Source organism: Boleophthalmus pectinirostris, unplaced genomic scaffold (genome assembly GCF_026225935.1).
Source record: "Boleophthalmus pectinirostris isolate CB_2022bp ecotype Guang Dong unplaced genomic scaffold, ASM2622593v1 HiC_scaffold_4, whole genome shotgun sequence".
In the NCBI taxonomy this organism is placed as follows: domain Eukaryota; kingdom Metazoa; phylum Chordata; class Actinopteri; order Gobiiformes; family Gobiidae; genus Boleophthalmus; species Boleophthalmus pectinirostris.
Window position 1 is genome coordinate 27,307,131 of NW_026571353.1, and position 25,643 is coordinate 27,332,773.

The 25,643-nt window shown below is 38.9% G+C and overlaps 1 protein-coding gene across 1 annotated transcript; it reads left to right on the top strand.

The window, feature by feature from the left end:
• Positions 1-238: 238 nt before the first annotated feature.
• atxn2 (ataxin 2) lies at positions 239-25,200 on the top strand. Its single transcript, XM_055161478.1, is given in 25 exon segments — positions 239-764; positions 2,118-2,148; positions 2,627-2,686; positions 3,014-3,085; positions 3,612-3,762; positions 5,186-5,310; positions 5,811-5,902; positions 5,993-6,181; positions 7,499-7,671; positions 8,600-8,839; positions 10,137-10,319; positions 11,086-11,256; positions 12,440-12,477; positions 12,479-12,548; positions 12,780-12,850; positions 12,939-13,291; positions 14,470-14,533; positions 14,608-14,754; positions 16,571-16,634; positions 17,739-17,932; positions 18,924-19,035; positions 20,607-20,795; positions 22,115-22,305; positions 23,363-23,537; positions 24,552-25,200. Coding segments are annotated over 25 exon segments (3,288 nt in total). The 5' UTR covers positions 239-657; the 3' UTR covers positions 24,578-25,200.
• Positions 25,201-25,643: the final 443 nt, after the last annotated feature.

Below are 25,643 nucleotides of genomic sequence, written 5' to 3' on the forward strand. Positions count from 1 at the left end.
ACCGGCTCACGTGGATGCCACAATACAGCAGGGGAGGATGGAGCGACTTCCTGAAAATAGTACCATGATCCGACTGTAAACCTGTCAAATAAAGGTCTTCACTGCTTTCATTCGTGTATTGTACACAACATCTCCATATATCTCCATATATTGTTTTTATCATGCTAGTATAATGCCAGAGTGCCACTCTATAAAGCAGGATTAGACATTATGCACCTTACGTGTGTCATATATCCCTCCGCTGTTTTTTGTCCCTTTCAGACTGTTTTGGTCTTTTCGCTGTTAGCATCGGAAAGAACCCGAGATAGCTACAAACCCAATTATATATTATATACATTTTTGTTAGCTTTACACGACAAATCGACTAAGGGGTACTAACCCAATGTTTCGTTCGGACAACATATTGGCGCGTGTTGTCTTTTTAAATATATATATTTTTCTGTTTTAATAGGCATTGTACAGATTGCTAATTGAGCTAGCAACGTTAGCCCGCTATCTTATTAGCATAGCATATCATCTTCCTCCGAGGCACGGCACGTTGACTTTAGCTTACTAGCACGTCAGATTTTCAGATTGCTAACACTAGCAAGCTTTCACACAGCTGTACATCTTTTTGCCGCACAGATTGTTTAATACGGTTTCTTTTATGGGATCATCATGTCAATGAAGGCCGGTGGAAATCGCAGTAAGCCCGGCGGTGGCAGCGGTGCTGGTACCACCTCCGGAGCCGGGGGAAGCGGCGGGGGAAGGCAGAGTCTCGGAAGGTCTGTGCATCCGTATATTTAACGAGTTAATAACACAACAGGACGCACGTTTGTAATGAACTCTAGTGACACAGGAATCAGTGCATACAGTAGTGGTGATTGCATGAGATGACATCCTTGATTGTGGTCCAAAATCACTCGCGTTGTTTCGCGTTTGTGAGCGGTCTGTGGGCCTAGCGTACGTAGTGCTGTACTGTGCAGCTACAAGGCCTCCTGTGTGCTACAATAAAAGATAACCCGAGAGTGCTCCTTAAATATGCATTACACCGGGCCCCATTCCGTTTGTAAATGCTTTTATCATGGCACTGTTGTACTCGGTGCTGTTTATGTTCTCTATTGCCATCTTCAAGTCAATCATACACGCGTAAATTTGCCATTTAACAACCCATGCCTCTCATTCAGTGCTGTTGTATTTACTGCAACTAATGTCATGGTTATATGACAGTTCCCCTGTGGATGTGCATCCCAAAACACTGAAACGCTGCGACGCGCTTGTCCAGATCAATTGCATATAAAATGTGGGCGCACCGAGGTGGGTGTGGAGACGGGGCGAGAGGGGACAGAGAAATTAGACCGTCAGTCTTTCAACCTTGACGATGCGACTCATGTGAAATCGTGCCCTTGAAACATGACACATCTACACATGTAGGCTACTGTGCTCCTTAAATGAATGAACTTGGTGTGCACGCGTGAGGAGGTCCATGCGCATTGTGAATTTGTCCTGAATTAGGCTAAGGCCCCTCTTCTACTACGGTCAACAGGACAGTTCGTTTGTGGCGTATATTTTATACCGGGGCATTATGAAATTTTCTGTATTTAAAGGTGCATTTTTTAACTCTTCTGGTAAGAGTCCAGCACCTGGTTGTGTCCATGGAGATATGCTAGGGAGATTGCTTTCCTTGGAATGTACCACAGTATGGCATTAAACTTGCTTATTATTTAACTATAGGTGCTTTTTTTTTTTTACAATAAAGCAATACCTTACCTTGACAAATGGGCATTCTACTGTAAGCAGGCCCACCTCTCCACAAATTTAACCTGTAAGTTGGCTTGGTGCTTCTCTGGACCCTCTACCTTTAAAGTTACACAGTGCTGCTTTAACAGATTTAATAGTATGCTATTGGCATGGTTATAAAACGCTCTAACACATGGTTCAACTCTGGGTCTGGTACTCATCAGTGTACAAATGAGTGATGCGTTAATGTTCTTATGGCATGCAGGGGCAATTTAGGACATGTACAGAAGTGTTTAATTCCACTGGCTAATATATTTTAATATGCAAATTATGTGTAACTGCTGATTCTAACTGACTCATTCTTTCTTTGCATTACTTCATTCATTATTTATTTACAGGGGGCGACACAGTGGGAAAGGCCCTTCATCTGTAAGTATATTATTAACTAATTGTTTCTCAGTTAGATTCAATTATAGTGTTCTTATTTGTACAGTTTACTTAATATTAGGGATGCACTGATCCTATAGTGGTATTGGAGATTGACTTTCAAATATTGGCTCAGTTGATACTCTGGTGGGGTTTTAAAATGTAGCTAATAAAACTATTTACAGGTCGTAGTCAGCCCAGAAAGTGTCATAATGTTTTCATTTTTATTTATACAAAGCTGTTCAGTTGTTACATGAGCGAGAAATAACAGCTACATAACACATTTGGATCAGTTTGGTCTCATTTTATTTCTGTGTAAAGGAAATAAATGCTATTTTCTGGACCTGCACTTTATCGATTGTTATCGGCAAATATGTTGAAATTGGTATCATAACTGAAAAGACTGGATTGGTGCATTCCTACTTAATATCTATATTTAAGGTGTACGTATATTGATTAGTGTATTGTTTTTCTCCCTAAGGTATGTTTCAATGGCGTGTATGCTAATATGAGGATGGTCCATGTCCTGACCTCAGTAGTGGTACGTTTGAATGCTTCAGAGTGTTTTTCTTACAGCTGACTTTCTTATTATGCTACTGCACAAACACAGTGTATGTAACTCAAACTCACTGTAAGAAATTAGTAACTGCCGTATGTTGTGCAGCCTGTCTTCTTCAAAATGTCCACTCTGCAATAAACAAAGCCAGTGCGATTTGTAGAGACAGCTGGTGGCACAAACAGACTAAGCTCGATCAATCTTCTGCCCATTTCACAGCAGATGGGTTTTTCAATGTGTAAACTGACATTGAGTGGAGTGTATGCAGAGTGCACACCGTGATTAATTATGGCTGTATTGTTGTTTTTATAGGGGACCAAGTGTGAGCTGAAAGTCAAAAATGGAGCAGTCTATGAAGGAGTTTTTAAAACATATGGGCCAGAGGTATGTATCAAGCCCGAAGCATTGTTTCTTGGAGACAAATATGGAATTAGCCATTTAATTTGCTTATTAAAAGTCAGTCATAAGTGAGGCTCTGTCCTGGAAACTGGTCTAGTCAGCAGTCAGAGGTGTATTACCTTTTATGGAGCAAAGAGATGTGATCGTTCATCTTCCCTTTTAGGCATAAGTATTCCTCTCAGTTTTACTGTTGAGAATATCTTTGCATTAATGAAGTATGAGACATTGAAGCCACTGTCTTTAAGCCTGGATTTAAGCCAAGAATAAAATAATAACAGAAGAAGAGTGGTTCTGAGAGCAACAGTTGACACATGTGGAGGAAGAGGCTTTGAATAACAGAACAGTACTTTTCAGTGCCTTTGTAACCATAGCTGTAGTGTATGAAGCATGTAAAATATGGGGTGTAAGCAAATCAAAAACACATAAAAATAAATTATTGCTTAAAAATAAATAACTATTTGATGTGTAATGTATGACACCATAAAACCTGTTTCCTTTTTGTTTCCTTTAGTGCGACTTGGTATTAGACGCTGCCCACAGAAAGAGCACAGAGCCAAACACAGGTCCCAGAAAAGAGGACATTGTGGAGAGCATCATTTTCAAAGCCTCAGATGTTGTAGTTGTTTCCTTTAAAGATGTGGACTTGAATTTCGCCCGCAAAGGTACAGAGAATTTACAAACATGTTTTAATCACAAGCAGGCATAAAATACATGAATCATACATATCTTTCTCTGTAGTCACTGTCTGTTGCAAAGGAATTGGCATTAGTTAAATCTTGTGTGTCTGCTCCAATTGGCCAGACATTGATTCGACCAAAGGTTGGCCAGGACACTCAATAAAGACTGAATGAGCTTTCTTCACATAACACCTCTTAACCTAAACATTCTTCTTTAGTTAGTTTATTCATTTTGAAAATAAATGAGACCATATCACTTTGTTATATTATTTCCTCATCAAAAATATCCCTGGAATTGCCTCTCTACTGAACTAAAGGTGAAAGTGAAACAGAGCAAAGATGGAAATGTAGACAGACGAATAATAAAGGATTAATCAGACATGGGTGAATGAAACAAAACACCAGGTTTGTTTTTGATGAGATAACAACATTCTAACATGACTCTCACAAGAGTAAATTTTGCATAGGACCTTTAATCAAGAGTTAATCAAAAAGGAGTAAAATGTATCTTTATTATAGGACAATCTGTATAAATTAATTTCATTTTAAATTTGGTCATTTCTGTCTTTACCCTCTTGTTTCCCTGTAACCTGTCTCTTCTCTCCTGTTGTTCAGTTCCTTCTGACACAGGTAATGACCTGTTGCATTTTGACAAATTTCTCAAAATCTCACTTGACTAAACAAATGTTGTTGCTACTCCAAAGACAAGGTTGATAATTTCCAAATTGCAGCATCGCTTCACTATTTTAGCAGCAGTTGCTTTCAGTGGATTAAAAGCACCCTTTACTAATTATTTGCATCCGTGTGCATTTGCATAGCACTGGGTTTGCCTACTGTCTGCTGGGACCTTTTTAATAATAAACTAATTTAAACTTGTTTTGGGGTAATTATGCTTGACAGTTAAATTCCTCCATTGAAAGCAACAACATTCACCTTGTATAAAACAAGGTAGGGGTCTGACAGAATGCATGTTGGCAGCTGTTCCACTGTATTCCTTTACATTTTTATTAACCATGATTATGTTTGAGAAAACACTTTGCATACATCATTATTATCAGTTTTAATAACATCACTGCAGCCACGGTTGTTAATTTCTGCTACTTCATACTCATATCCCAGGTGGTATTTCAAGTAAAATCCAAAGACATAAATTAAAATGCAGTTCTGAGTAGCTCTATTATAAAGGAAATATTCTGCCTTCACAGAACACTTATTGTTGAATCTGACGCATATCTTTTGGTGTGTTTATGTGCCTGTTGTACCACTTCCATGCAGCTCTTTGTTGAATATGGCAGAAGCTTTGAGGCATGATGGCTCCTTGCATTTGCTCAGAAGGACAAACCTGTGACTGCATCTCATTGTTTGTGTGTCTGTAACAGTGAAAGGTATTTTCCCTCGTGCTTTTCAGATAACTTCACAGATTCAGCTGTAACTGGAAGGATCAATGGAGAACACAAAGAGAAGGACTTGGAGCCTTGGGATGGAGGCGAGACACACCACTCTGACAGCCTCGAGTCTTTGGACACCGACGTGGTAAGAAATGGATTCTCACACATATTCTCACGCATATATGTATGTAGGAGCCAGGGCGGCAAGATTAAGCATATTCTAATCAAAATTAAATAAGTAAAAAACTACGTAAGTCGCAAATCCTAAATAGAACAATAATTTAAGTACAATTGTAAGAACAATTAAATATTCTGTCTTATTATCGTATATTAACAAAACATCAGCTGTGCAGTTTAGACCTCTACAAACGTGTTCTGAAATGCATGTGATTCTTGAATTAGTTAAGGTGTTCATGTTTCGGTCTTCACTCTAATGGTATTGCTTCTGGGCATGTTTAAAAAGTTTGAACAGAACCCAATTATTGTAAAAAATGTATTGTGAATTAAATCATAATCATGATGTCAGAAAATTTGCAGTTGGATATTTTGCAAAATTATTCAGCCCTAGTAGGAACAAAATGATGACCTAGAGTTTTTGTTTGATGAATATAGTATTAATTTAAAGTATCTGCCTTTTCTTTTCAGTCAAATGGCTGGGATCCCAATGACATGTTCAAGTTCAATGAAGAGAAGTATGGCGTTCTGTCTACATATGACAGCAGCCTCTCCACTTACACGTACATCTCCTTTAATGAGCTCTCACATCTCTCACATTCATTCAGCATTTCAGAACTTTGTCCTAAGTTTTCTATTGATGCCTGGTGCAGGGTTGCTCTTGAGCGGGACAACTCTGAGGAGTATCTGAAGCGGGAGGCCCGGGCTGCACAGCTGGCGGAGGAGATCGAGGCCAGTGCAACGTATAAGGCTCGTGTGGCTCTGGAAAACGACGAGCGCACAGAGGAGGACAAATACACAGCTGTGGTCCGAGGGGAGAGAGAGGGACACACATTAAGCAGGTGAGGGACAGATCCATTGTTTGATATTAGAGCACACACTTCTCCAATACGTTTGTCTGTAGTGTCTGTGGTCTGTGGTGAATAGGTATGTAACAATATCAGAATCTCTCAGTACGGTATTTATTGCAAAATTCTGTGGAAGCTAATTTGTTACTTTTACTTTTTAAATTTCCTTGACCAGACCTTGGTACTGTTATAATCCAAAGAACTAAAAGTGCTTAATAATTGTTATTTCATCATGTAGTCTCCACCGAAACAGAGCAAATATTCATGGTCTATGTAGTTCCCTCTGTTTCTTTAGCTCAGGCTGCACCATAACAATGAATTTAAGCAAAGAGACTTGTAATTTGATATACTGCGATGGTTATGTTGTAGTTATTGTACATCCCTACCGGTGAATCTCCCAGAGTTGAGATGGACTTGACTGAATGTTGGATTTGTCAATTTGTAAATGTGACCAATGAGCTTCTTCGTTTCACATGCGTCACTGAAAAAACAAACAAATCTGATTGCACAATCTTGTTTGGTTTTGGCTTGATATGTAACTGAGGGTGTGGGGACCAGACTGATACAGAGGACTATCAATCTGGATTGGTTAGGTAAATGTCCGACAGGTGGTGCTGCTGAGTTATGTGTAAAGCATGTCAGGGCCTAGGGCTGGGAGACATGACAAAAAGATTAATCACATTTTTCGTTTTCCTTTTTTTGTTTTGTTGTATTAAAGTAACATACAAATTGCTTTCGAAATCATTTCCTGAACAAGAACAATGCAGACATTTAGTCAGTGCCATTTAAAACATTTGTTCCTCCAAAGTCTGAACTCTGGTCCAAACCACATCCTTTTACTGACCGAAGACATTACATTTAGGATTTAAAATAACAAAATCTTTACTTATTTCCCCTCCTGTATGCCAACGTACACAGGCATTTGACAACACAAGGAAGTCAGATGAAGCGTGTTAGATTTTTAAATGCATTTTTAATGACTCAACATTTGCAGCTCTGTGAACTCAAGTCAATAGAGGAGTGCATCCTATAATTTGGGTTCAACTGACCTAAAAACTCAGTCAACCCTGGTTTCAAACTCGTAGCATATGAAAGCTCACACATATTTAAACCTTAAAATCAGTCTCTTGTGAAATCGCTGTGCAGACAACAGCTGTCCACAAAACAATACCTGCTTCAAAATGATAAACATCTTCATTTTGTCTGAGGAGAAGCAGTTGGCACAAGGCAAAAGTCAAAGTAAATTTTTCTGCATTTCCTTGTTTGTTTTGTATTTAATGAACCTGAGTATCTGCTGTTGTATATGTGCAGAGAGAGTAAGTACATTCCTCCAGGTCAGAGGAACAGAGAAGCCATGTCTTGGGGTCCGGGCCGACAGAACTCTCCTCGTCTCAGTCAGAACTCAGGAGGACCCCCCACCCCTCGCTCTGGACCACACGACTACAGCCCCAGCGCTGGCTCTGACCAGAGGGTGGTCAATGGAGGTAAAAACAAGAGACAAACTACAAAAATTCTTTGAAAATTCCATTGGTTAGTCAGTATCAAACAATGTATAATGTTCTACCTATTTGTATTATGTAATTTCCTCTGTATAATAAAATGCATGACTGAAATATTTGATCATTCATTTAGACTCCCCTTTCCTAATCTCTATTTATAGGGCACCAATTCAGATTCTTTTAATTATATGTACTTTCTCATATATAGCAGTATTCTTATCAAGTGTTTAGTTCTTGTGTGATCACTTGCAATTCCAAGGTTGTCTATGCCTAGCAGCCACACACCATTGTCAGTGCCCAGTTGCATCTGATCTCTAATGCTAAGCAGGGCTGGTCCTGGTTAGTTCTGGATGGGAGACCACTGGCAAAGAATCAGAATGTAGAAGGAGCTCCACACTTTGCGTTGCCACTTGGAGTTTAAACCTTGTGTCGTTTAGTCGATTGATTAGTTGAGGGTCTTGGTTTTTATTAAGTGACTTGATCATTTTATTTAGATTACCGTATAAAGATTTATTTGGTACAGCAGAAAGGTGAAGACATGGAGTGGGCTATCTGAAGATTTGAGAGTGAATAATTAGTTTAATTTCCCTTTTTAATATAAATACAGTTTCCTAGTATTTTCTGTGTAGTTACAGTTATGAAGTATTTTGAGCGCTGTTTGGGACAGACACATCTGAACCAAGAATTTCTTTAGTTGACTACAGCCATATCTTGGGACTAAAACCAGCTTTTCTTTATGATTTGTCCTCATGTCATCCCTTCAGTAAGAGCTACATAAAAGGAAAATGTCCCACTAGTTTATAATTAAGCATAAAACATCTAATCAGAATTGGTGAACTTTAAATAGATTCGTTGTTACTAGCGTTGTCCTCTTCTGTTGTCATCTCCTGTTTTGGTCCGTATGTTCTTGTAGGTTCATCCCACTGGTCTTCCTCACCCTGTCCGTCTCCCTCTCGTTACCCGCCCGGCCCCTCCTCTCTCCCCCCTCGGGCAACCACACCCACCCGGCCGCCCTCCAGACCTCCCTCTAGACCTTCCAGACCTCCCTCTCACTCATCCCACTCTTCTTACCCCTCCTCCGCACCATCCTCTTTTTCTCATCATGGGCCCACGTCGCCAGCCTCCACTTTGCCCAAACGCATGTCTTCAGAAGGTACCACCGCTGTGTGGAGCAGACCTGGGCAAAGTTAAAGGAGGATGTGTTTTATTGTTCAACTAAATCACAGTTGCTTTCTTAAACTGCAAAATGGGAATGTCTGGATGAGTTAAAATATTTATATTCAGATTAAATGCAATTAGTTTCTTGTAGTACCAGCAAGTCTACAGTTTTTGACTTGATGGACCATCCTAGATTATTCCTGTTTCACGACATAATTGCCAAAGAGATAAAAGCACTGTTCATACTACAGATTCATTATAATATTTCAACCTAAAGTTACATAAAATTGAGAAAATATGATAAATAATTGGTCTTTTATGCAAATCAAAACTGTATTATCACAAAAAAAAAAAAAGTTCTGGACGCATTTAGATTTTGGCTTTGTCCATTTTTTACCAGAACAGACAAGAACAGATTAATCAGAACTACTCAAATCCCACTTTAATATTCTGAATCTGAGTCTAAATCATTTATCCCATGGTAGAGATTCATTTTTGCATGAAAGAAAAAAAACAACTGTGATTGAAAATTTGCCCAGATCTAGTGTGGATTTAAAAGGTGAGGTTGCCAAATTTGAGATAAGTTTAGCCCAAATGAAAACACATTTGGAGACTTTCTAAACTTTATGAAACCGGCACCTTTACCTCGGCATGTGGGAGCACTTGGTTTGATTTTGTGCTTTCTGTTTAGCATGACAAAGCCAGAAAATACATTCAAACACTGAAGATAAAACATTTGGTATCACGTTATAATTAAATTGCTGTACAAAACTTGCAGCACCAATTGTAATTGACCATAATCATCTTGCAAAGTGGGCACATGCTACGCTAAACAGTACATTTTGAATTTTCACCATATTATCCCTTATCCTTTTGCTATCTTTTCTATTTTTCACTTCTGTGTGATTTGAAATGTGTGCTGTGGTCTTTGGTTTTTCATTGGAGCTCTATCTCAGGTCTTTTCTAAGCACATGCATGCAACTGTATTGTACTGTATATGCTATAAAGTGTTTGTGGTGTGTGTGTGTTTTTTTTTTTTTTTTCCTAATAAAGGTGGGCAATATATAGTCAAAATAACACTCTTATGTTGAAGTAGTTTTTGAAGGTATACGAAATTATAATATCCTATAATCTGTAAGAAGTTAGTTTAAATAATAGAAAAACATGTAAGAGTATAATCTTTTAATTGAAAAAAAACAATATTAAAAGTTTTGTCAATATTGCCCACCTCTACGCTAATCCTTGGGTTAGTGAAATCAGGCATTCTCATGTTTGTCTCTGGGCTTTTGCAGGTCCACCTCGAATGTCTCCGAAGTCCCAGAGAACTCCTCGAACTCACAGAGGGCCCCCCTGCCGGACCTCCGGAGTGCCCCCTGGGTTGGAGTTAATTTCCCATAATGCCCCTGTAGAGATCCCTGCTGCTCCACCAACGAGGAGCAGCTCAGGAGGAACCTGGTCTTCAGTTGTTAGTGGAGGTAAGTTCAGAATTTTTTAAAGAACTCTGCTGCAAAACATTTTATCCAATAAATAATACTACAGTAGCCATGGCTGCCTGGATTAGACTAACAAATGCAGCATCACTCACATCACACTCATACATTGGTGAAGTGGCTTGCCCAATTATACAGCAGCCATATGCACAAATAGTTAATAGTGTGTCTGGTATTACTTATGTTTGTCTATGTATAATTTTTTTCAGAGAATTTAGTTTCTCTTGTAAAGTTGAATCACATAACTTTACATGCTCCCTCAGTATGACTTTAATTAGACTGATTGAATATTGACTTGGCAGAAGATTACATACTAATCCAGAAATGTGCTACATCAGAGACAAGTTAGCATTAAACATATACAAAACATATAGGATACAAAGAAACAATTTAAGAATAATTTAAAAATCTATTTTGATCAGATCAGTTATAGCATTGTTTCCCAAAGACTGGGTCGCAACCCTCAAGTGGGTCTCAAGAGATTGTTTCTGGGTTGCTCTCCTCCTGCACCCCGGACTGGAATGTGCTACAAAAACGCAGACAGGCCCACATATCTCATTAGAAATGTTGAAATGTTAAGACATGTTTTGTATAATTACTAAACTTTTTGTAATTATTTTATTGACTTGTTCCACTACTGCTGGTTCAATTGAATGTTGAAAAGAAAAAGGAATGGGCTACAGAATTTTTTTTTCGGAAACTGAGTTATAAGATACTACATCTTATACCTCCTCTGTGCATTCTCCATCAGCTCACAGGCCTCGCTCGCCTCGACAGAACAACATGAGCAGTGCCTCTCCTGGTTCTTCGTCTCTTCCATCCCCTCAGACGGGAACAGTTCCCGTAGAAACCACAGGAACGCCATCCGCTTCCTCGCCCACTGCTGCTAGCCCCGCCCCCAACATGATCCCCTCCTCTGATGGTGAGTTGGGAACTTAATTCACATACCTTTTAAATTTGGATGACATGTCTATATTTAACAAGACCCTGAAGAAACTATAATATATTAGTAACATTATGTCTATCCCTGGGTTCCTTCCTGATTATTTGTAATAATTATAGTGTATAATGACCAAAAATTACATTATTCATCCACTGGAGAAAGGCCTATTTTTTCCATACACCCACTGAAATAAATGAGCTCTGTCAGTACCTCCAGGAAACACATCCTTACAGTATTGATTCTGTGAAGGGCCGTTCACACCAAAGCGTCAAAAAACGCCTTGACGCCTCTATTTGGATGCGTTTGCATCTGAGTTTAGACGCCCCCGACGCGCGTCTTTGACGCCGTGGACGTGCGTCTGTTGCCCTGGAAACAAGAGCCCGGTCCCGGTCTTTTCCCGAAACAATATCAGACCAGACTGATAGAGTGTTTTTATGACATAAAACATTACCGGAGGATATCGGGTCGACGTCTGGGGCGTATATATATTTATACTCTGCTAATGACACTGGATCAGTCCCGGTCTAGTCCTGGTCTAATCACGGTCTAGTCCCGGTCTAGTCTCGGTCTACTCCCGGTCTAGTCCTTGTTTAGTCCCGGTCGAGTCCTGGTTTAGTCCTGGTCCGGTCCTGGTGTAGTCCTCGCGATCGGCTCGGTGATTGTGGCGTATATATTTATGGTCCGCTCATGTTTGTGGTTCTCGTTCTGGTTCTCGGGTCTTGCTTCCTGATAATAATGTCGCGTCTGACGTGAAAAGTTCAGCATTTTCAACTTCTTGACGCTGACGCTTTGGACGCGCGTCTTGGCCGCTGACGCCAAAACGCTCAAGACGCGCCGCGTCGACGCCAGATTCGCGCCGCGCTGACGCCGAAAACGCGCCGCAAAAACGCAGGACGCTCTAATCGCGCGTCCACATAGACTTTACATTGAAACTGGACGCTTTGACGCCTTGGTGTGAACGGCCCTTGACATTTTAACACAGTGCTATACCAGAATACTCGTTATCGTCACACCTCTGAAACTAATCAAACTGGAATTTCAATTAAACTGTGATAAATCTTGCAGCTCTACCAGACCACTTAATTTATTGATAACTTATTGAATTATCTAACCTGCCTCATTTGTAGTCCAATGCTCATTCTGTATGTTTGTCTTGTTAAAGGGAAAGACTGTCGAGTTCAGGAGACGAGACAAACATCGCCCAACTGCCAACAAGGAGAACATCAAGCCCCTGGAAACCTCCCCTAGCATCACTAGACCAGTCTGTAAAGGTACAGCCCAGTCCAGAGTCATTATCTGTCTGTAGCTTTCTAAAGCAATGGTATGCTGCCTGTACTGTTTTTTTTTTTTAAAGTTATTACAATCATATACAAGCTTGGTTAATTGTCAGTATATGGAGATGCCTGTGAAAGCTCAGCATTGAAACTGGCAACCCAAATTAGAGAAATACAAATTTTGCATACCTTTTTCAAACGATCTAATATGTACACTTTCAATTTCAGGACCTCCCTCTATGCCTCCAGACCACAGAAAGCAGATAGACAATTTAAAGAAATTTAGTGTAGATTTTAGGGTAAGTATCATTTCATTTGAGAAATTCATGACTTCCACTTACCTCCTCTTATTATACTACATTATATTTGTTATGTCCATGCTTACAGTTGCAGTCTAGTTCAAACCCAGACCCTTCATTTGAACAGATGATGACCAAGGGCCCCAGAGATCCTGCAGACAAGCCCAAAGACCTGCCCCTGGACAAGGCTTCAGCGGTAGGGAGAGAGGCGGCGGAGGACGGGGTGGTAGTCATCACTCCTGGAACTCCTGGAAGTAGCGCGGCTCCGTCTAGCACCTCCAATAGCAGCAAACCAGGAAGTCCGGCCGCTTTGTCGCCTTCTCCCTCTGCCCCAGACCTGAAGAGGGCAGGACTGGACATGAGCGTTCAGACCACATCTACGTCTGCCTACAGCGGAGCCAAGCATGAAGATAAAGAGGAGAAGAAGGAGGCTGTGCAGGAGTGAGTGGTCACATTCTTTATTCTATTTAAGTCTAGAGTGGATAGAAGAATAACTTAGACCAGCTTTATTTTAATTATTATCTGTATAGTTTTATTATTTGTCTGTCTACATCTCCAAAGCTCAAAATGTTCTGATTGATGTTGTGATGTCATGTAGTGGTAGTTTTCAAGTAAACAGCTACCTTTTTACCTTTTATTTCAGTAGAGATTAGCAATTACCAGTCTGAAATCATCCAAATGTTTCTTGTGAAGATGTATGGAGTTTAAAAACAGAGTGGAGCACTTCTTGTATTACCACGTGACATCAAAAGGTGATGAAAACAGGGTGTTTTCTGTTTGAGAGAAGAACTCTGCTTAAATATGCACAGTTTGTGGGCTAAACATGTATGAATTAATCAAAACAAACATGCTCCATGTTTTTGATGAGGAAACAACATAACATAAATCAGAAAGTAGTGATTTAGTGATTTAAAAACTGAATCAATATTTGATCCCTTTGACAGTGTGTTTTTTAGACATATCATGATTCTGTTTAATGCATATATATGTTCAAACATTAACACTTTCCGCTCTCACTTCCCCAGTCGGCTGACCACAACTAAATTTAACCAATTTCACTACATATTTCATATATACATATCTCATACATTTACTCATTTACATTTATAGAAAATATAAAAACACAAAATATAAAGAATTTGATTGTGATCTGGCTCCAAGAAAATCATCACATCCAGTCTTATTTCAGTACATGTTTGTGATTACTCTAAACTACAGAGTTGCAGGTTTTCACTCCACAAGACCCCACTGAGACAGGATTATTTATTTTTGCAGTTGGCATCATGTTACTTAAAGCTCCTATATTATGCAAAATGACTCAAATGACTCTTGTGAGCTTTGATCCATGATAGAATGTTACCTCCTCCTGGAGTTATGTTTTGTTTCATTCACAGACAGAAATCCTTCTACCGGTACATCTCAGTGTACCGGTGTTAATGAAACAAAACACAACTTCAGGTATGTTTCTGATGAGAAACAACATTAGAACATAGATCAGAAAATGGTGTAATATGGGTCATATAATCTTGCTGTCCCAGTGTATATAAACGTAAACTTGGTGAATAACTAAAATGCTTAAGCTGTGTAAAAAACATACTTTTTCTTGATTCTTACTCTAGTCAAGTGAGAAAATCAACCCTGAACCCAAACGCCAATGAGTTCAAGCCCAGGTTCAATGCACAGGTCTGTACAGTACAGTATGTCTTTCTCTGTCATCTCTTAGTAAATTAAACTATAACACATCTTGTCTCCTTCAGCCTAAACCGGCCAACACCCCGACCCCCCCTCGGCCTCAGGGGCAGCCCAGCCCCTCCATCGTGGTGCCACAGCCCCCCACAGTGTACGGCCAGACAGTCTGCTTTCCCCAAATGTACCCGCTCACTCCAGTCAGTCCTGGAGTTCAGGTGAGAGCACAGAATTTATCCATACACTAGTATTTTCTGTCTAAATCATTTATATTACTATTATTAACTATAGAACTGTAATGTTATGATAGTTATGGGGAAAGCAAAGACAGTTCAACCTTTGTTTTGTTGGTAATTTTACTATGTAAAATTTTTTGGTAGAGGGTCGGCAACTCGCTTGTTTCCACTCTACGGCATTAAATATATCTATCTTGCATTTATTCCGTTACAAGTTTTTTAAATTCTCAAAAATACCTGTAAAAACATGCGTTCTTACAAAGTGCGATCGCCTCTCCACACATCTGACCAGTAACTTGGCCTATGATGTCACCTGCTTGTCTCCATGGAGATAGATACATATTAATGCCATACTGCAAGACATCTCCATGGAGACAAGCAGTTAGCAAACCCTCCACCAGAAAAGTTACATAGTGCACTTTTAACAATATAACTCTGCATTTTAATGATGGTTATGGGTAAATCGAACATAGTTAAATCATTTTGACTCTGATGTATTATGCACCCGCATCTTGTAATGTACATTCGCTCAGGAAACACATTCTTATTTTTAGATAAATCATCATCAAAATATAATCAATTTATATTACTAGTTTTTATTTTATTGCAATTAAATATTCCTTTACCACATATAGATTGAAGCTACAATTTACTCTCGAAAAATAATGTAACATCTACATATAGACTACAGTAAAAAGTGCACACACCCTCTCATTCCAAGTTTACAACATTGTATTTACATACAGAAGATATCAAATATATGAAGTAAGATGTATGCAATTATTTAGCAAAGAAAATAATTTAATAACTAAATATATTTCTGACAAAGCAAAGACCGGCTACATTGAGGATTTGAATATAAAATATATTTAATTTCATAATTCCATATATCTTACAGCATATATTTGATGTTTTCTGTATTTCTTTAAAATGTAAAAATAAAAAATAAAAAACATTTGAATGAGAGAGTGTGTCTAAACATTTGACTGGTAGTGTAGATGTCACATTGCTAAGTTAGTGAATAATCAGATGTCAGTGTATATAATGTGACTTGTAGCATAACACTATTAACTACCCTTTGCCATAATGCCTCATATACTCATCTGTCATGTTTTACCATAACACATATGTAGCTGTTTATCATGAATAATTAACCACAATATGAAATACTTGTGTGTGTGCATCGCAGTAACATTGAACTGACTTAATTGAGTTGCACTAAGAAATCCTTGGTGATCCAACATCATTTGAATACAAGTCAAATACTAAAGAGTGGTGTCTTTCCCTTTTCCCTCCCCCTCTCCTCTCTCTCTGGCTCCATTAGAAAAGCATTATATGGAAGGTTTGTGATTTTTTTTGTTCCCTAGATTTCTATTTTTACCTCTTTATTTTTTATCCCAAACTGTTCTCGGATGTATTGCTTGCTTGTTAAAATAATGCCATCAGATGTTGGTTTGCCAACTTCTTATTGCAATCCATTTGAATCCATCACTGAAAACCTGTCTTGTCATTTTGTATCTCGGTTTTTCCAGGTAGACTTGTTTATTTTTTCCTATTAGTCGTATTAAAATGCATGGTATGTTCTTGAATTTCCAAACTAAATACGTCTTTTTGTTCAGTAGTTCTGTATAATGTTAACATGCATGTGGTCCCAGGTAAGGGATGCTATAAACCTTTTCTTTGGTAAAACTTCACAAACAGGTTAAATCCTTCTGCCTTTTATACTGGGATTTGATTTGTTGCTGTTGAAAAGATGCGAAGCAAACTAATATTCTCTGTTTTATTTCTGTTGGTGCAGTCTCCTATGTACCCACTCCCGATCTCTCACATGACGGTCAGCCAGTCCAAACCCTACAGACCAGGTAAAGGTGAGAATAACTTCTGCTGTCGTCTTCTGCTGCCGAGGCTTCGCCGCTAACACCAGTCTGTGTGGGGCTTCTATAACGACCTTTGACCTCCATTGATACTTTGCAGCTGATGTCGTCAACGTTCCCTGGGGGTGTGACGCTAACTGTAGGCACTGCTCTGTCTGAAACTCTGTTACTCGAGTTAGACTTTAATCCCAGTTTTGTTTTTAACGCAGTCTGACCATAAATAATCAACTTAGCTCTTGAGATCTTAAAACTTTTTGTCTGTTTGCCAACGTGTGTATTATTACCATTGTAGCTAGTGAACATTCCACAAATAGAGATACATGTACAACACCCCCAGCGCGACATCACTGCAAAGTATCAATAACAACCTTTGACTTATTAACCATGCACAGAAAATGTTTTACACTAAAACCTGTTTAGAAATGATAGAATTACTTCATCTCACAATAAATTGACATCCTTATGTTTTGGACACATCCTCTCATTCAGTGTTTTTTTTATTTTATTTTATTTTGACTACTTTCTACATTTTATATGCTTACGGAAAACATCAAATATAAGGAATTATGTAGTAAAGAAAATCAATTAACTTACTCTACTTAATATTTATCAACAAAGCAAAGTGTGGATACTTTGAGGATTTGAATACAAGATTTATTTATTTATTTATTTTTTCTTTGCTACATAATTCCATATGTCTTATTTTATATATTTGATGTTTTCTGCATGTACATAAAATGTAGAAAAAGTAGTAAAAAATAAAGAAAAGAAAAAAAGGAGATGGTGTATCCAAACCGTCGAGTAGTGTATATCACAATTAGTCTTCATGATGAGAGACAAAATACATACAAATTCAAATTTGTTTAATCAATTCACTAACAGTTAAAATTATCTTTTTTTGTTTTGTTTAAAATCTCATCCAAAATGTTGATTTCCACATTGAGTTTTTTAGAGTGTACATGATATTTGAATGAGATATTGCTATTTCTAAAATTAGTGCAATAATAAGACCAAAATTCCATGTTTACTATTTCATACCTGTTTGCTCAAGAGTAACAAGCGTGTCTCTGATGTGTCTTTTTTGGACTCCAGTTCCCAGCATGCCCCAGCAGAGGTCAGAACAGCACCACGCTCCGGGCACGCCCACCATGATGCACTCAGCCACAGCGGCTGGACCTCCCATCATGGCAACTAACCCCGCCTACTCGGCCCAATACTTCACCTGCTCCCCCCAACAGTTCACCAGCCAGCCCCTGGTGCAGCAGATGCCCCACTACCAGTCACAGGTACCTGACCCTTATCCTGACCCTGACCCTAACCCTAACCTTGATCCTGATCCTGACCCTAACTCTGAGCCTAACCCTGAGCGTGACCCTGACCCTAACCCTGAGCTGCACTGACGGGTGAGAGGCTCTGGGCTAAACTGGATGGAAGGCATTTTGGCTATAAAGTAAGATGGAGGATACTCTAGCCCAGAGTCCCAAACAGGCGTACCGGGACCATGGGTTACTGGGACCAGTTCAAATTGTTAAAGAAGGGGAAGTGAATAGTATTTGATAGACAAGATCTTGCTAAATCTCAAGAGATTTTTGTCTAGTTTGGTTTGGGTAAAAACTCACAAGTGCTTAACCATTTTATCTCTTAAGAAGCTAGTTTCAAACAACAGTGCTACAATTACAACAAAATATTAAATACTATACATTTTAAATTGTGCATCCAAAACTGTGAACAGGATTGCACAGGTTGTATTTATTACATTTCAAGTACCAGTTATGTCAAAATTTCATTTTATCTCGTTCTTCTTGAACCAATTTCAACTCTCCTAATAGCTTGTGGAAATTGTGTCACATCCCACCCCTGTCATTTGAATGTAAAATGCTCTTTTATAGTACATTTTACATTCTTTAATTATGCAGTGCTGAAAATATAGTAGGGACAATTGACAATGTCGTAGTAAACATTTGTACTAACTAAACAATAGCTATTACACAAGTTCAGAAGTACACGAGACTAAAATGTTGGGGACTACTGCTCTAGCCAAATAAAATGTCTCTTATTATATAACTATAAAAGTTTTCACTGGTTTTCTTAACAAAGGGCTTGAAGGCGTATTCAGATTCACATTTACTTAATGGACTGCAAAATGATTATTTTTAAACACTAGTTCTCTGGTGTTACCTGTCTTCATGGAGATGTTGAAGTCCTGGCCTCATTAAACATAAATAACTGACTTGATGTTGTAAAAGGTGAGTGATCATTGTGTCTCTGTGCCCACAGGCGCAGCACGTGTTCAGTCCAGTGATGCAGGGCAGTGCCAGGATGATGGCCCCACCCACACACGGGCAGCCCTCCAGCTCCCAGTATCCAGAGCAGACGCACACCATGTATGGTACGTTCTCTCAGCCTCTGCCCAAGGGACTGTAGGTTGTACTAGAGGACAAGGCCCATGTTATGTCAAATGCACTTTTACGAGTTTTAATCACACTTTAAAGTCTACCAAAAACAGTCTTGGAGCTGTGTGGCATTTTAAAGGCTCGCTTGTAGCTCAATACAAATGTTCTCTTAACGGGGTGTAGATCTAGTGCCCTCTACTGGTACTTTTATATAAAATACCATTGCTAAGGTGTGCAAAGTAGTTAAAACGCCTGAATAATGCCTAATACAAGATCATTGAGTCTATCCTGGGGTCTCATTTCTTAAATTGTTTATTGTTTGATTAAATGTTGTTTATGGACAAGCTCAAAACACAATCTACACATGTCTTAAAAGCGGGGGACGTTCTCTCCCCCCATGTCCTAACAGCCTCTCTGAATGCTTTTGATCTATTGTTTTATCTTTTATTAAATTTGTTTTTCTGTGCAGTGCTTTGGAGTGGATTGCAGAGTTTCCCACAAGTTTATACTGAGACTATGGTGTCACAATTTGATCCACATTTGAATAAATTTTTTCAATACAATATATGAAGAATAATTTTGGTACTTCTGATGAATACAGATAAAATATAGCTACTTCTATATGTTGTATATGATTAAGACAACATCACAGCCATAAAGATCATTTTTTTGTTCAGATTATATTAGACCATAGTCACCATTGCCTCATCATGTTATTGGGGAAACACTGGGATGGGACTGAATTAAAAAAATATTCAGATCTTTAAACCCTCCCTACCTGCACCGAAGCCCTTGTGTCTTAGTTTGTGAACAAGACTGAAACTTGTCAAATTGTGTTTTCATAGATCATAACCTTAACGTGGTACGCTCTGTACGCTACGTGTGGACCCCGACTAGTGTGTACAGAGGCTTTATAAATGAGACCCCAGGTCAGAAACGCCTTCTCCTAACTCCTGCAACAACTGTCTCTGCACTGACATCTGTTTTCTATGTGGAGTTAAATATTGTAGTAAAAATTGTTATTTTTTGTTTTAACAAGTGTTTTTACAAACTCTATTTCAACACTAAGGAATAGACCCAATACTTAATACTAATTCCAATATCACGATGAACAAAAACACTCACAAAATAAAGTACTGCTATTTAATATTACCATGTGGTCTTATATCTGTGTAATCCCTCAGTCGTCCAGGTAGGTTCCACAGTGGGCATATATTAGTCTGTTTGCTCTTTTACTTGTTCTGATATAGCTCAAGATCTTTCCAAAGCTATTCAGGAAAAGCTCATTTCTGTCCTGTGAATCTGACTTTTTTAGTATCAATACCTGGTGAAATTAGTTTAGTTTCACTGCTGGTTTTAGTATAAAGTAGTACCTAATTTTTGATACTTTTGACAGCCTAATGTTTAACAGTTGCCATATTACCCAGTTTAAACGCATTTCACATCTTATTTAAAGACCAGGTATTTTCTCAAACACAGACGTGCACAAAAAAAGCATTTCAGAATTTTACTACCGACTATCAATTATTTTCTTGAGAATAACTTGACTTCTACTGTCTTCCTCTAGTGTCTCCAGGGCCCATACCACAGCAGTACACGCACCACAGCGCCACCTTGCACCCGCACCCACAGCACCCCCAGCCCTCGGCCACGCCCACAGGACAGGGCCAACAGGGCGGACCCCCACAGCACACCGGACCCCCAAACCACCCTGCCGCTAGCCCAGTGCAGCACCCACAGCACCCGCAAGCAGCAGGTCAGTCGAACAGTCCTGGAGAGGAAATAACATGAGTGCAAATGAGATCACATCAGTTTTGTGAAACTGAAACTGGTGCATTGGAAGAGAGGGAGCTGCCCCTGAACAGAGAGAAATCATGCACGCCGTCTTAAACCTGCCGCACATTACAGGAGAATTTGCCCGATTTTGGCTGCGATTTACTTCTCGAGTTCAGGGAGGCATGACCTGACTTCTTGTCTTTGTGTGAGATTTTCTGACCACTATGCTCCTCGTGTGTGTGACTTTCATATCGCAACCACCAAACATCAGCAACACTGCGGTAAAAGCCGATAAAACAGAAAGTCAGGGGCAGACGGAGTGACGGACACAGAGACGCAAGATACAAACTCAGGAAATAGCAAAAATCAGAGGAAGAGGAAATTTTATTACTCACCTTTTGTAAAGTTTTAAATTTAAACTGCAGCGTCTCATCCACATTATCCATAGAAATTGTCCTCTGCAAATAATGACACCCAGTCCACAAAACCGCACTATTAATCCAGTTTGAAGCATTCTTTTAACGTAACAAGGTGAAGGTAGTTCCTCACGTGTGTTTGTTTACATCCACACAGCACTTGGATCGCGGTGAAGATGCAGATTAGCGATAGTGACTCGACTTCCTGTTTACTTTATCGCCAATCTTTTATGCTTTAGAAATCATGTATCTGAAGTTCTGCAACACCTTTCAAAAATAATAACATACTTTTGACTTGTATCTAAACAAGAAGTGCAGAGCTCTGATCTTAAGAGCCTCAAAGCGAGTCGTTTTACTGTAGACAGGACAGCTGTTGTAAGGTGCATTCACAACTGTGTAGCCTTTGGTCTGCAGTCGTATCCCGCTGCATTCTTTGCAATTGAAGATTTTAAGTCTCCTTAAACTCTCCTTGTGTCTGTAGTGTGCACTTTTTGTCGCACGTTTAAAAATTGTTTAAGACAGAAAAATACTGTGGTGTGTGGCAGCCTTGCAAATTATAAATTTTATTAGGACTGTATTTATAATTTTCTATATTATACTATCCAGATGTTTTGTTTTTTTTTAGAATAGTTTGCACATAGTTGATATAAAATCAGTACAAATAGATCTGTTTCGTTCTGTGTACCATTTTTGTAATAATCATAAAATAGCACTTAAAGTAAAAGCAGTAAAGCCACTAAGAGCCTCAATGAAAAACATATTAAGTTAAAAAAACAAAAAAACATGCCACACCAGGACCCAAACCAGAATCAGCCCAATGTGATGTTTTCTTTATTGTCCAGCAGCACTTTCACACTCACCTATCGTGTCTCCTCCTCCACAGCCCTGCACCTGGCCAACCAGCCTCAGCAGCAGATGTACTCCGCTCTGGCCCCCACCCCGCCCTCCATGACCCCCGGCCCAAACCCTCAGTCCCCCCAGGCCTCCTTCCCCTCGGCCCAGCAGACCGTGTACCTCCACCCCACACAGGTGCAGCACGGCTACACCCCCAACCACATGGCCCACGTTCAGCAGGTCAGTGCCAATACTAAGAATTGAATGTGTCATACAGTGCTTTGATACGCTTGGGGGGTTCTACATGTATCTCTATGGTGGAATGTTCAACTGTCTTCCATGGTGTCACAGTGCACCCAGCAACACCGTCAAAAATGTTTTAAGACCGTCTGAAAACTCAAGAAAAAATACAAATGGATTTAAACTGCACACTTTCAGGAGCCTCACAAAAGCCTCAGACAGTTTAGCTAAATCAGTCTTTCTAATATATTTTTAAAGACTTTTTTGTTGCCTTTTCCAGTATTAGAAAAACTCTTGTCTTGTTTGATCAACAAAATTATGAGTCAAGTCAAACAATCCTTTTGTTTTAAGTGTAATTTCACTCAAGTTTTTGTGCCTCTATGTGGGTTTCAAGCTTCCTGTTGTTACACAGTGACATTTTGAGAACTTTTGAGTAATAAAAAATAGGGATGTAACAATATCCAAATCTTTAGTGTGATATAATTTTAGATAAGACACTTTTCTGCTTTTAAAATACCTTGACAAGATTTTGGTGTGAATTATTTCCGTCATAAATCCCAAGAATTCAAGTAAAAAAACATATACCTTCATGTAGTTTGCTATGAAATGAATCATGGGATATTAATTTTCATAAGCTGTTGCTATTGTAAAACCATGCATTTAAGCAAAGGAACTTGTAATTCGATATATTGAGACAGCCGACGATATTATTGTGAGACTTTTGACGATATGATATCACAATATTTCTGTTATTGTTACATCCCTAATAAAAGACATATCTGTTTTGAATTGTTACTTGAAATGGCAACAATCTTAACTTTTCAACACTCTGAAATCAATTCTGAAAATTTTACAGCCCAGTCAGCCAATTCACATGAAATTCAAACACTGTGTCATCGTGGTCTGTTATTTTACAATCCCAGAAATGTTCTGTTTTAGCCTTTGTGGTTCAGTCATGACAAACATTTTTCTCTCTTCCTTCCTCATCTTAAGAAGTTGGTCCAGACACTGAATTGCTTCCTGTGTATTCATTATTATTGTCTCTGGTCTCCCCTAGGCACACATGCAGTCTGGGATCGTGCCCTCTCACCACCCCACCCCCACCCACCCCCCCATGATGCTGATGGCGACTCAGGGCCCCCCTGGAGGTCCACAGCCCCCCATGCCCCAGACTGCCCTCAACCCCATCCCTGTGTCCTCCACCACACACTTCTCCTACCTGACACATCCAGGTAAGCAGCAACCAGGGGCAGTTAATGGGAACCTGTGAGGGACCAAAAGAAAGTTAAGATGTTCATTAGATGTTTGTTGACATCAAAATTTGAACTAAAACTTAAAGGGCACATGTTACACCATTTTCTAATCTGTTATAATGTTTTTTCCTCATCAAAAATATAATTGGAGTTGGGTTTTGTTTCATTCACACATGAGTTCTTCTCTCAAAAACTTCTCTTTTGATGTCATGTAGTAATACAGGAAGTGCTCCACTGTGTTTTTAAACTCCATACACCTTCAGTAGAATCATTTGGATATTTTCACACCTGGAATTGCCAATCTCTACTCAAACATGCGGAAATGACACAAAACACAACTCCAGGTATATTTTTGAGGAGGTAACTGCATTATAACATGGCTTAAAGCTCACAAGAATCCATTTTGTGTAATATAGAACTTTTAATATCAAATGTATGTATTTTACCTTTTGGGTTTTATAATGGCACTGTAGATAATTCTTACACATACATAAATTATATAAAAAACCACTCTGTTTTTATTGCACTCCCATCACAAGACAGAACTGTTCATTTACTTGAGGTCACGATAGCAAAATTCTTCAGTGATATATACTGTATATATAGACGATAAATGATAATACTGGTACTTATTTATGCCACTGACACAATAACCAAGAGCAGATTTAAACCACAAAGAATATTCAAACTCTACGATTTCGTTAAACATGAGCTGCAATAAATAAACAGCAGAATTAAATACTTTTAGTACTTGGTTTGAATCTGTAATGAGTCATAGATGTTGTTATTTCAACCTTTTATGGTTTATTTAAGTGTTAAATTCTCTTAAACTGTCCACTAGTGCAAAGAAAAAGTACACATGATAAATACTGACCCCAAAAATAAATAATTCCAGCTTTCACGTACAGAGCGATAAATCAATATAGTAGTTATCATGACAGGCCGAACTTACTTTTGTTTGTGACTAACCTGAAGCTGTGGTCCTTTGTGCAGTGCAACACCATCAGCAGCAGCTGTAGACGGTGTCAGGGCTCCATGGGACCTGCTCTGAGAGGGACGACCCCCTGAGCCTTCATCAAGAGGCCCCCTCCTCTTCCTCATCATCAGACATGCCTCACATCCGCTTCCCCCCGACCCCCTCCCCAGACTAGGCAATAAGAGAATGTTAACAGGTTGATGAAGTGACATGTTTTAACAAACTAAAGCATTTTTAACGGACAAGACTGCTTTCATTGTGAAACACATCCCACACACACAAGGGGTCCCAACCCGAGTCAGCTTTGCCAAGTAAGATGTGAACGCGAAACTAATCAGTGAGTGAAGAAGAGAACTCAACTGGAACTTGTATTTTGTCTGCACCTTGTTGAAAATCTTCCACCTCTGCACAGTATTAATGTTACTGTTGATGCTGCTATGCTGCGATTGTTTCCAGACACACGAGTTTCTAACCAAACTAAGCGACCAGAAGCTTCCTGTGACAGAACAGCAGCCGAGAGGACGGAGAAAACCTTATTTATGAAATCTAAAGGCTGTGGTGATCAGATCCCACTCTCACCTGACCCTTATGTAACTTTTAAGTTAATACTTTTACTTTGTAGATAATATAAATAAATTAAAAAATCAGCAAAAAAATTAAAAAAATAAAAAAAGTTTTAAAAACTGAACTTGTTGCTTTGTGGTTCTTCTGTGGGATTTTACACAATGTTAAAATATTTTTTAAATGGTTTGGTTTATGTGACATTACAAACTGCTCATATTTTAACGTTGAACTGAAGGTCAGGTCAGAATTCTACAGTAGATTTTTTAAATTGTTAGATTAGAGAAAGTTTTACTGTTCATGTGTCACTGTCTGTATCTATGTATGACTGTAGTATTAAAAATATTTGCAATATCCACACAGGCATGAACGTGGACTTCACACTAGAGATTAATATAGAAATGTTTGAACCCATCCCCAACTAAAAACAGTGAGGTTCCACATTGTGGATTTCCTGTTTGGTTATTTCTTTAATGAACACAGAAACAACCATTGAAACATGTTTAGTAATAAAGCAGAAAGTGTAATTTTGCACAATAAATCTTCAG